This window comes from Lycorma delicatula, chromosome 6 (assembly GCF_047948215.1).
Source record: "Lycorma delicatula isolate Av1 chromosome 6, ASM4794821v1, whole genome shotgun sequence".
Taxonomy (NCBI): Eukaryota; Metazoa; Arthropoda; class Insecta; order Hemiptera; family Fulgoridae; genus Lycorma; species Lycorma delicatula.
This window is the reverse complement of record NC_134460.1, coordinates 141,289,481-141,303,299: the sequence shown is the minus strand read 5'-3', so window position 1 is coordinate 141,303,299 and position 13,819 is coordinate 141,289,481. Positions and strand designations below refer to the sequence as shown.

At 30.2% G+C, this 13,819-nt stretch overlaps 1 protein-coding gene across 3 annotated transcripts in view; it reads right to left on the bottom strand.

Annotated features, from left to right (window-relative positions):
* E(z) (histone-lysine N-methyltransferase E(z)) overlaps window positions 1-9,996 on the bottom strand; it is a 70,615-nt gene extending 60,619 nt beyond the window's left edge. The window contains exons 1-3 of one of the 3 annotated variants that reach the window (XM_075368676.1): window positions 9,894-9,996; window positions 9,130-9,285; window positions 1,927-2,135 (exon numbers count right to left, since the gene is read on the bottom strand). In XM_075368676.1, coding sequence (XP_075224791.1) covers window positions 1,927-2,135; window positions 9,130-9,268 — 348 coding nt within the window. In that variant the 5' untranslated portion in view covers window positions 9,269-9,285; window positions 9,894-9,996. Of the gene's footprint in view, window positions 1-1,926; window positions 2,136-9,129; window positions 9,286-9,558; window positions 9,856-9,893 lie in introns of those variants that run through there. The other 2 variants (XM_075368677.1, XM_075368675.1) reach the window with 2 other exon arrangements.
* Window positions 9,997-13,819: the final 3,823 nt, after the last annotated feature.

The window sequence follows — 13,819 nt, the reverse complement described above, 5'->3', positions numbered from 1 at the left end:
ATATTGTTGCGTATATTTTTTAATGCTGGAAGAGTTTTTAATAAGTTTTTATTTTTTTAATTTTTTTCTGAGTTTTTGATTTTTTTATCCGATTAGGAGCCTTTTACATTCCTTATCGGAATTTGTTAAATTTTATATAGTTATTTTTTTTAATATTTTAAAGACTGTCTGTGATATTAGTTGTAAGATTTTAGTAATGTTAGTTTTAAGTTTTATTTCACCTTTTTAATTTTTATTTTTAACCTAGTTTTAATTATATAATTTGTGTTAGTTTTAAGTTTTATTTAATTTTGTTATTTTAGTTTTTAACCTAGTTTTAAGTTTTATATTAGATCCTTTATGGTTTTTAGTTTTTTTTTTAGTCTTTTGTTATCCAAGAATGGGCCCTTACTCCCATCTCAGACCTAAAATCTATTTACTCTTGATTTTATATTAGTTTTTACCTGTGATATTAGTTGTAAGTTTTATTCATCATCTTTTAGATTAGTTTTAAATCCTTTAATTTTTTATATAAAAAAAAAAAAGATTCCGGGCGATGATAACGCGCAAGCGTTTTTCGCCCTCAAAAAAAAAAAAACTCTTGACGTTTTTCTATTTTGTCTTTTGTAAATTCTCACATCTAATCTTAATCTTCATTTCCCATTGAAAACTATTTTTCCTATTATTCTTTTTATATTTCTAACACTTCATGTTTTGACTAAGTATAAGAATGCTAATCACTCACGTTAGTTATCAGACGATATAAGAATCATAATTCTTATATTTTATAATGTATTGAGTAGTAATTAACTGGAAATTCAGACACATGACTATACCTCAGAATAATTTATATAAAATGAAGACATCATATTAAATTAAAAGTGGAATAAATAATATATTTTCTAGTGAAAAAAGATCATGGTTTTCCATCACTTTCAACAGAGTTAAGTTTAACACTAAACTAAGTGTTTATAACTCAGGCAATATCACTATTCCCACACTAAATATTTAGTACTCCCTTAATAATTAAAAGGACTGCTGCTTTTACAGGAGCAATTATAATCATGTCCACAATTATGTCAACCAATTATTTATAATAGCACCTACAGTGTGACAACCTACTTCTTACATGATCTCTCATAAATAACCAGGTTTCACAAAAATTAACCTCAACTAAATATATACAGCACAAGAGGTATCAGTTAAGAAACACCTACATACCTGATAAAATAAAAAGAAACATTTTGTTTTACATTATAATAAATAACAATAAAGGAGGTACTGAGTACAATGATATGCTGCACCCCTTAAAAGCTGATAATTTTACAACCTACAACAGCCAAGAAAATGTCATTTTGGAAAATTAAAACAGGAAGTAAGCATCATAAAATGCCAATGACTGAAGCTCAATGGATCAATAAATTCCTTTAGACCAATGAAAATAAATAATGCTAGGAACAGCCTTTCTTTTGACTTGTACAGCATGTAATACTGTAATAAAATTTATATACCCTTGAAAAAAAAGGGCCTACAGCCTGCCACAAAAATGTTACATGGTTAATGTTTCATTACATATAATTTTGTTAAATCTTTTTGCCAATTGTACTAATAATGTTCATGAATTTAGCGTACTTCAACAACAAAAACTTTTACAACGAAGAAAAGCTTCAATAATTTAAAAAGAATTGCAATAAATTTGCTTTACTTTTTCAATATAAATAAGAAAATTTTTCAAAAAAAAAAGAAGCAGATGCAGTTTGCTACTCTGTCACATTTTGTCAAGCACTTCATTCAAAATAAAAATGTAAGTACATAGAGCAAACAGAAACACACCACACTTTTTTTTTTTTTTTTAAATTGTCAGATATATTTTCATCTAGTGTGGTGGCAAGTGATCACAAGCCATTTCAGTTAAGTATAAAAACAATAAAACATGCCTAAACTGACCATAAAATTCTGCTGTATAGGGGCCCAAGTATACATAGTAGGTATTGGTGTAACAGCATTAATAACTTTAACAGTACATGATAGTGCTGCACCATCCGAACATGTTACTTCAGCACGTTTCATACACCCAACATGGGCAGGTGCTTCCATCTGACAAACCCAAATTGCTTTACTTCTATTCCATCGCTTCTCCTCCTCGGCTAACAATTCTAAAAAAAATGTATAAAATACAAATATCATTATTGTAAAAGATTTTTTCAGTAAATTAATTTAAACATGTAAGTATTTTTTTATGGATTTTAATAAGTAAAATTAATTAAATAACAATCTATATAATTAAATGCATTAAGATTTCCAAACCAATAAAAGCAAATTATAAAGAAGTGATAGATATACTCACGTTCATACAATTATACACAAAATCTTTTTTCATTAAAATGAATCATCACAGAATATGGCAATTAAGAATAATTATTTCATCCAATAATAATACTTAATCTAACCCAACATAATTATTCTATACCCTATAATATTAATTAAAAATGTAACAAAATCGGTTACTACTATTCCAACATAATATTACAATAAATTACATTTTCCAATTTTAAGAAAAACTGGCAAACGCTCTTTTCACACTTCCATCCTTCAAATCTTATATCAATACAAACAAACCTAGAAACAACTAGTAACTGTTGAAATCCATAACAGTTTAGTAAAGCACAAACTGCATAAACATACAATGTGGTTATTAAATAACAAGACTAATGCTGCTACAGAACTGTATATGCGCCAAATTCATACAACCGACAGGTGTGTAGCTGTCGGTCGTAATTGTTACCATTCCAGTTTCTGTAGACGTATTAGTCTGGCCATGTCCTTCATTTACATGGGTTTTTTGTTTTGCCGAAAAAATTATAAGTGTTTTATTAGAGCAAAGAATTGTTGTGAAATTTTATATGAAACTAGGAAAAACTGCTACTGAAACTTACCTTTTATTAAAAAAAAAAAGTATATGGTAATGAATGTTTATCATGTGCCCTGGGTTTATTAGTGGTTAAACATTTCCAAGATGGCCGAGAAAACATTGAACATGGTATATGCCCGAGTCGCTTTTCCACATCAAAGAGAGAAAAATATTGAAAAAAATTGGTAATCTGATCTGATCTGACCGGTTAACTATTCATGCGACTGCTATAACTATAGGAATTGACAAACAATGTGTAAGGCAAATTTTATATAACAATTTTAACATGTAAAAAAAGTGCAAAAATGGTGCCTAAAATTCTCACAATAGAACAAAAAGAAGCTCCAGAAAATTAACTGTTCTGACACTTTGAATCCCACCGAAAATGACCTATACTTCCTGGAAAGAGTGATAACATGTGATGGATCTTGATTTTTCACTTATGATCCAGAAACTAAGCATCAATCTCTATGTATTGGAAAGCCCCAACTTCACAGAGAGCTAAAAAGCTCGAATGAGCATATCAAAATTCTAAGTGAAAATGATTGTTTTTTTCTACATTCATGGGATTCTGTACCTTCACAGGGTTCTTGAAAGTCAAACTATTAATCAACATTACTACCTTGTGATCCTTGCTCAACTCTGTGAAAAAATAAGAAAAAAAAGACCGGAACTGTGGAAGAAATTGTGAAAGTCACGGGTTCTTCATCAGAACAACGCACCAGCTCACACTGTACTGTCTGTCACGACGTTTCTAGCCAAGTATAACATCACAGTGTTAGACCATCCGCCTTATTGGCCTGACTTGGCACCATGTTACTTTTATCTGTTCCCCAAAGTCAAATCTGCATTAAAAGGAACAAGATTTCAGACCGTTGAAGCTGTGAAAGAAAAAGCGGCATATATCATGAAAGAGCTCACAGAAGAAGACTTCAAGCACTGTTTCAAGCAAAGGAAAATTCGCATGGGGCATTGTAAAGATACAGGAAGGGTGTATATTGAAGGGGATAACTAAATATGTATAAATTTAAAATAAAATATTTTACAGCATTAGTCTTGTTACTTAATAGCCGCCACACCTCATATATACAAGTTAACCCTTAAGAACAGCAGTAATAAAGTTAAGCAATAAACTTATTTATTACATTATATTTATTATTATTATATTTTATTTATTACATTATTTATCACAAGTTTTAAAAGTAATTTCTTGAATATCTATTTAATAACAGCTATGTAAATGTAGAATATGCCTATGGTAATTTAGACAATTAAAAAATAAGAATACTGTAAATAAAAACTTGTTTTTGAAGTTATAAATTCTAAAATATATAACTAGGAAATGTAAAAAGTGAGACAAACATTGTAAAAATCATGATTTCATGGTTACTAACCAAAAATGTCAGAGTATTAATGAGTACTACAAAGAAAACTATGGTTTATAATAGTGGATATATAATGGCATATTAATAGTTAGCTGTACCAAAACCCCTTGTGCAAAAATTTAAGCTTTTTTACTGATAGAATTATACTACTTCATGCGTAACTTATTCAACACAATATTATTATAATTAGAATGTAAATCCTTGCTATATAAATCAATAAATAAAAATGTGTTTTAAATGATTCAAATGATTCATTAAATGAATGAATGTTTTAAAGACATTTTTATGAAGTTAAAAACAAAGTAGAAATAATAAGAACTAAAAATAATGAGTTATTTTTTTAATATATACAAAACTGAGGTTAGTTTTTATCAACACCGATAACATTATAATTTTCAAAACATTATCACACACTCCAAAGTATGAATACATTGATAAAGTTGTCTTCAATCAAGACTAGAAATATTAAAGAATATGTCAAGGCATCTACAAAACTTCAAGAAAACAAAGATATTACAGAAATAAGTATCAATTTTTGTTAAAGTGGCTTTCTGAAACTCGATCATATCTTCAAATCTATAAAAAAATAGACATTTTCTACTACCAAGGTAAAGTTGAGTGACTAAAATGACTAATGTTACACCATCATAAAATGAAAATAACAGCAGCCAGCCAATACATGTAATGCGTTATCTATATTCAGATTTTATGTGTTACTCTGTTTATTCATACATACAGAGTATGTATAACCAACTCAAAGATATGTAAAGAATATATGTAAATAATCAAATAACTATGTTTTATTAATAAATAAAAAAAATGCACAGATTAAAAACAATAAATAATTTAATATAAATAGGTTATAATATAAATATAAATATATGTCAGATGACATTTTTTTTTGGTACTAAATATAATTCTTGGAACATTAATTTAATAAAATTGAATTACAAATAAAGACTGAGGTATCAAAAAGTAGCTTTCAAATTATGAATCTTGTTTAATTACTCCAATAGATTTATTTGTAATTTCAGTATATTGACAAGTTTGATAAATTTATTAATTTAACATTAAATAAATTTATAATATTTATTTAAATTAAGATATGTTAATTTTGATAAATTTACTTTTTATTTAATTTTTAAAAAAGATAAATTTATTTGGCTAAAAAAAATTCTAACTTACACAGTTCAACTACCTAGTGTAAAGTGTTTATTCACATTTTTCATCTTTCTGATCTAAGCAAACGTCTAAATGAATAATGTTATTGCAAATAAAATGATATAGGCAAATATCACAAAAGCAAAATATTCTGGTATATCATATTTAAAAAAAATCTGATGTGGACAACACATGATTTCCTTGTACACCTATTAAATTACATTTATGCATTTTCTTAAAATGAAAAGTAGATAAAATTTTATTTCATTAAAAACTTCTGATTTTTTTTTTTATATTAAATTACTATTCATGGTAAATTTTTTTTTTACAATGAGGTTAATAATTATTAATAAGTCGATATATTTCAATTTAAAAAAAAGTAGATGAAGTCTGATTCAAACCTTCCTCTACGATACAAATATTTCATTAATTAAAATTTTAATTTGGTTATAATTCTGGAAACAATGAAAATAAGTATATATCATTGAAAAGCTCTCAATGAGATCTTATTACTGCAGTTAAGAAAAGTCCAAAATCCAATTTATTTGGATATTGGGCTTTTTTGGACACTTTTGGTTCAGTCTAATGCAATCAAAAGGGGAGGTGCACAACTAAATGTTACAACAATCCTAAATCCAAAATTTCAACATCATACGACAAATCATTTTTGAGTTATGCAAGATACATACATACAAAAAAAGGTTCATAAGTTATTAACTAAGTCACATGATACCCAAAACATTGACTCCTACCATATTTACTCTATTTTGAAGCATAAGGTTGTAGTCTTTTTTTACTTAAATTTCTTGGGGACTGCTGTAAAGGAATAGAAATGAAAAAAGAAAAATCAAACAAAACAACACAATTTAACTCTCATCATCTCCAAACTCATTTTCACATACACATTTAGCAATAATTGTTCCAACAATTTTTCCTGACTTATTTTATTAAAACTACCTACATCTTTAATTAATAAATTTGTTTTACAATTTTTCTGAAATTATTAAATTACAAAAAATTCTAGATTAAATAAAACAATCGTCAATTTAATAAAGTTGCCAAAGGTCTGGCATAAACATTTTGTCTAGTTTACACCAACTCTGGGATTAACTGAAACTAAATCGCTTTACATCAGTTTAATGGAAAAAGTTTTTTTGGTAACTATATATAAAGATAATCTAGATTCAAATGTCAATCATTTTGGCATATGTTTTCACCATACTGATTGTAAATATACAAAAGTATCACTTTATTACAGATTTTGATTTATAAAGATTTCAAAATCAAAAAATTACATATTCCCATAGCAGTGAGAGTTTTGAATTTGTATCAATACTCTTGTGTTTACACTTTTTCTTTTCATATACTCAATATCTAATAATTATTATTCGTTCTTAACAAAATGTTTGGAGAGGATACTGTGTAACTTATGAGGGACCTAACTAGGGTGAAAGGTGTATTGTATTGATGCTTTTTTTGATGCTATATCTGAGTCATTTCCATTAGAATAGAGTACATAAAAATATAGTTATTTGAATACTAATCTTTGTGTTAAAACTGACTTTTATTTCCTACTCAGATGTTAAGAAAACATAAATAAATTTCATCATTATTATTATAAAAAACTGCAGTAGATAACACTTTTTTCTGTTTACTTAAGACAATGACTATAACAACATATGTCAAGATTACCGACATTTGAATGATTGCCATCTTTCTAAACAATTACCTTTTTTTTATATTTTTTACATTTATCAATCAGAATAAAGTACAATGAACTTATATTAAAATTTATCTAAACATGTTAAAATAAAACAAAATTAAGTCAGTGTAAATTGTAAAGCATAGTATCCGACTGAAATAAAAATACAAACAGCAATATCTAATGAAGCATTTACAGAAAGAGACAGTAATTAGGCTGTAATGTGGTGTTTCACTTATAAATGTTTATAGTGAACATAACAAAGTTAAGTTAAATGTAATGTTTGAAATGTATTTTTGTACATTGGTGAAACATAGGCAACAAAAATAGAAAAATGGAGTCACTGAAGGCATTTGAAATGTAGAGATGGAGGAGACTGATACAGATTTAAAGAACAAAGTGAACAATTAACAAGTAATGATTGAAACTGAATAATTCAGGAGAGGAAAGCTAATTGACTGGGCCATATTATGAGAGGAAAAGGATTATAGAGTGCTAAAAGAGCCAATAGGTGTAAAAAAGGAATAAAAATTCTTACATCCTAAAAGGAAAGAATTTCTATTAAGACTTTAAAAGTTTAACTGAGAATAAAGGAGACCAGATTTAAACATTGTGCAAGGAACTTTCCTCAGTAACCGTCTGACGAGTGCCTACAATTACAAATTTAAAGCAACCCATATTGGAACATCAATTTTTCTCCCAATAGGATAAGAGTATTTATTTTTTTCAAGGCTTTGCTTTCTTCTATTTCTAAACAACAAAAAAAATTTCTTAAAAGAAAACTTTGGTCACTATTCACAATTTCTGCACTCAAAAGATTACATGAGACATTTTAAGTGTTATTCAGTCTACCAAGTGTTATGTATATTTTTATGGAATTATTTTAATGCAAGCAACAAAACATAAATATGACAGCTGACCTGTATGTAAAGTGGTTAAGTTCTTAGGATTCATTTTGAATTTTAACAATAAATGCAAATTCCTAGTACCCTTGGGTACTCTTCTAAGATTTGCAAGAAATTATGTTTGAACTTAATGTTTTTTGTATCGAGATGAATTATTTTATCATTGAGAGCCATCATAAAATAATTTATTTTATCACATAAAATCTACTTACAAAAATAAACATCAGGTTTAAAAATAGAGTAAATATTTAAAAATAAACAATTCTTACACTTCTGATACAACACAGACAGATTCTGACAGATTGATTATGTGTAAATGATGATCCAAAATCTGACTAATTGTCAATCGGCCATTTTTCTTTAATCAATATTCTTTTACTATTACTAGTTAATGATTAACATCATCAGACTCCTCACCTGCCCCGAAGGGTTTGCATTATTCATTATTACTATCATCAACCAATTCAACTTCTAAATCAGATATGAAAATAAGATTATGCTACAAACCAGATTCAGACTTTCTCAATCAGAATCAAAAACTGGATCATTCAAATTTTCATGGAAAAATTGTAACTAAATTGGCAGTTGTTCTTGAAAACGTTTTTCAAGGATATCCACTAGATTGCAGTAAACAAACTTGTGTATCATTCCAAACGTATTACAGAAAATGATCCTATGAAATATAATATGTGCAGATCAATTTACAATGTAGGTGGCCCATGATCTCATTGGCCCGTGAATTTGTGGGCTTCAATCATTAATTCAAAAACTTAGGCTCAAAATATGCACAGCCTTAAGTTTCCAAGTATAAATGAAATATATATTTTTAATTAAATGAAAAAACTACTACTTAAAACCAAAAATACAAAATTAAGTACTTTTAAGGTTTTAAACTAGTTAACAACTTACTGGGCATCAAAAATATTCTCATTCTCACATTTTAGAAATACCAGTTCTTATCAATTAAATGTGAATTGGTTGACAATTACAAGTTAAAACTACATATGAATTAAAGAATAGGCACCCAATTTTACAGACTATCAACCAACTTACAAAATAGCATACAAATAAACAGTAAAACCTTACCATCCATCTTCTTCCTATTATTATTCCATGCAAGTTTAATTTCATCAGCACGCTTGTACCTCTTAACCTGACGTAACCGCATGTACTCAGATTTCACCCTCTTTTTCCATTCTGCCGAGACTTTCACTTTGCTTCCCATCTTCAAATTATTTGTCACTAAAAATTAAAAATAAAATTATAGCTTAAAATTAAGAAATAATTTCAGGTTTAACAGTAAACCTGAAATACATAATTTTACGTATTGTATATTAGTAAAATATAAAAGCGAGTTCAATATACTTGGCAAATAAACTGTGCAGACGGCCGTTACACTTCACAAAGTAATGTTGATCATTTGATTTTTTTTAATTATTTGTACTTACTCAAGCAACATCACACAAGTAAATCACAACATTACACAAATAAAAAAAATTAAATATAATAACGTACTTTTGCAGAAGACAGTATTCGCCACATTCACGAAAAATATGAAAAACCAAAAAGAAATCGTTATAGGTTAAGTAAGTTAACCAACCATAAAGATAAACGATTTAAAAATTATATGTCTAATTACTTTTTCTAAAATAACGGGATACGTTACCGAACGAAACCCCAAGCGCAAAATTTCAAATAACGTAAACAAAACACTGAGAAGACAAAATTATTTCCATTACTTTACACAAACATAAACTATTACTAAAACAAAAATCGAACATTTAAATTTGAATTAGTGCACTATAGATAAACATTAAAATTGAATAAGGGAATAAGCTGTAAACACTAACCCGAACTGTATGCATATAATCACATCATTACCAGTCAATGACCCCCAAAGTAGATTGGCGCCATTTTGTGTTTTTACTTTTTACTTTAACAGCGTTGTCAGCTGTTGGTTCTGTAACGGAAGCAAATGTATTTCTCGTGTTTAGAAAAATATATGTTTCACAGAACTTCATAAATAGTGAACGAAAAAAGTGGTTTACTTCCGATGAATAGTATAGAATTTTGGAATAAAATATATCTAAATTTCAGCATAATCAATTGTTTACCAGAAAGTTGTGAGATACATATATTTAAAACAGACGTATTGATTCAATTTACACTCCAAAAGTAATAGAATATTTTCATTCGATGGCAGTAAGTGTGATGGCGGAATATTCAAAAACAGAATATTAGAAATTTTTTATAAATTTTTCTAATTACCCATGTTTACAAAATTTTAATTCTCATTGATATATCCCTAACAAACATATGGTTCTATTTCTTTATCCCATCAGCAATCTATCCTTTAAGGCTAATGTGATTCCTTTCAAAACAGTCACTTGACATTCTATTGTGTTACAGCCAAAAAATGACCACATGCTACTAATTCTGCTTTGTTGTCTTCATTATCTTCACAATATTATATATTGTATTTATACTTATAAATTAATCTACCATTATGTTTCGATTACACATATGTTTTATAATCCAAATTTCAAGTATCTGTTTATGTCAACTTTTGTTTCACCCATTTTTACAATTTTTAGGAGAGATTAATCAAGTAGCATTTGATGAATATTTTATATCAGCTTTTTTGGTAATTTCTAGTCTAGTTCCAATAATTAATCTCACTCTACATTATGTGAGGCTACTACAGTAGCCTCACGCTACCGGTACGGGCAGAGGCTACTACAGCTGGCAGTAAGCCAACTAACAAGATCCCTATGAAGGTAACCCACATAAACACCCCCTCTGGGATGTCAGTAGCGACATCCCGTTCTCATAAGTCTCCTCCACCATCACCCCATATGCTGGAGGATATGGTTGAAGAACCTCCCGACCCGAGGGCGTCGGAGTCATCTAAGTTAAAGAACACGATAAAGAAAAACAAAATCACATACAACTAAATTCTATATCGTTTCCTAAGTATATTTATAATTATTATATTTTTTATTTATTTTTATTATTATTATTTTTTTATTTATTTATTTTTTTTTTTTTTATGAACATTCTTCAGTGGAATGTTAGAGGTGTACGGTCCCGCATTGAAGATATTGGAGTACTGGCGCAAGTACATGATCCGATTATCATATGTTTCCAGGAAACTCATCTTCTGCGACATAACCCGGTAGCACTCAGAGGATACTTCTGTGAGAGATATGACTGTGTAGTAGACGATAGAGAGAGTGGTGGAGTGGCTATTTTCATGAAGGATGGAGTATCGGATGAAAGGTTTCGACTGACCTCTCTCATTCCTGCTGTTGCAGTGAGGATCTCTGTCCCCTTCAAGTTACATATCTGCAATCTGTATCACTCACCAAACATTAAGCTCAGTGCTCTGGATATCTCAAACCTCCTCACACAAATACCATCTCCATCGTTAATAGTAGGAGACTTCAATGCCCACCATGTTTCTTGGGGCTCGACTTTCTGCTCCACTCGGGGAAATATATTACACAATGTGAGGCAGGACTTGGACCTTTGTTTGCTGAATAATGGATCTCATACATTCATGTCTTTATCATCTGGTACTGTGTTTAACATCGATCTCTCCATATGCTCGCTGAATTTACTCCCTCATTTTGATTGGTCTATTTGTGGTGATTTTCATGCAGTGACCACAAATCAATTGTTATTGGTTTCGGTGTGGACCACGAGATTCGGAGAAGGCCACGGAGGTGGATTGTTGGAAAGGCAAATTGGGATGGGTATCACAAAGCCTTCCAATCACAGTATGACGTTGGTGCGAACATCCTTGAGCAACTTTCCTCTTTTACGACCATAATATTTGAAACTGCCAGCAGATATTTCCCACAAACATAGGGTAATCCTACACGTCCTTCCATTCCATGGTGGAACGATGATTGCAAATGTGCTATTAAGAATCGACGGCGGGCACTACACAAATTCAATAATAGACCTACAACTGAATATCTAAATTTTACCGCAGGGCTAGAGCGGTATGCCGTCGGGTCTTCTTGAACGCTAAGAGAAATTCATGGACGAAGTATGTGACCACCATCTCACATACTACTCCCACGTCTACTGTGTGAAAAAATATCCATGCAATTTTCAGGTCGCCAGGGCAGTCTATTCTCAGTCTCATCGATGAAGGAGAGCTCCTTACATCATCTTCGGCTGTAGCAAATACTTTAGCAAAATCTTTCCGCTCTGTGTCTCTCACTTCATCATATAGTAACGACTTTCAGAGATACAAAGCACAGATGGAAATGTTGACGTTAAAAATTGGTGTTTCGGTTGGTGATTGAACACTCCATTCTTACTTAATGAATTGTTGCACGCACTTAAAAACTCACGTGACACTTCCCCTGGACCAGACAACGTTCGCCTTTGTATGCTTTCACACCTTCCTAACTCAGCACTACAACATCTTTTGAGTATTTACAATGGTTTATTCTACTAACAAGTCTTTCCGCCCAGCTGGTCAGAAGCGTTTGTTATACCAGTACTAAAGCCTGGTAAAGCAAAACCGATCCCTCAAGCTACCGCCCTATTTCTTTAACAAGCGTGTTGTGTAAAGTAATGGAGAGAATGGTAAACCGCAGGCTTGCATGGTACTTGGAGAAACATGGCTTTCTTTCTTCGGAACAGTGTGGTTTCCGACAAGGGAGATCTTCCATTGACCATTTGGTGTCAATGGCGACAGCCATTGACACCCATAAAACGCTTCCTGAACCGCCAACACCTCGTTTCTATCTTGTTCGATATAAAAAAAGGGGTACGACACGGCCTGGCAACGTGGCATTCTTGACACCCTTAGGAGGTGGGGAATCAATGACAATATGCTTGCTTTTATCCGGGGGTTCTTAAATCACCGAAGGTTTCGTGTTCGTGTAGACCAGGGGTCGGCAACCTGCGGCTCGCGAGCCACATGCGGCTTTTTGGGTGTGAAGCTGCGGCTCTTTAGTTCCATACGCAAATATTATTTATTTTATAAAAAAAAAAAAACATTTAAAAATCGTTCTGAATCGATTAACAAGGATTAGGCACCGATTCTATCGCTTTGCCACTTGTACACGCTTTTCACCGCACCCCTCCCTCGTGACACGCGTCGTCACTGTCGTCAGTCCGTCAGAAGCTCTCAAATGACGCCGTCGTCAGATGTTTCTATGTAGGTTTTAATTCGCTTTCGACGCAAGACAATTTGGCGTCTTCACCAGTGCTTTGGCTGTGACGTATAGTTTGTTGTTTCAAGTAAAAGAGTTAGAAGCGAATTATCTTCTCAAAGTTATGTATGTACATATATATAATAATAATAAAAAACCGAAGTAAAGATAGGTAACATAATAAGTATTATATTTTTAAAATACATATTATACATATATTTTTCCAAATAAGATACCTAACTACTTTTTTGAAGTCAATAAGAATTGTCAAAAAAGAAACAAAGTACTACTGTTGGATATTACCGCGAAAGTGTTTTTATTAAAATATATATTTAATAAATTACTTATTTTATTATTTATCTATTTTGTAGCTTTTATTATTTAAAAATTAGAGTTAAAATAATAATTATAAGTGTAAGTATCTATAAATTGTTATTTAATAAACCTATTTTCGAAAAAAATTTGTGGCTCTTTAAAAACTTTGAAATAAAATTTTGTGGCTTTAAAAACTTTGAAATTTTGTAAATTGTAATTTTTGACTCTTCTGACTCAAAAGGTTACCGACCCCTGGTGTAGACGATTCACTTTCAGACAGTGTCGTC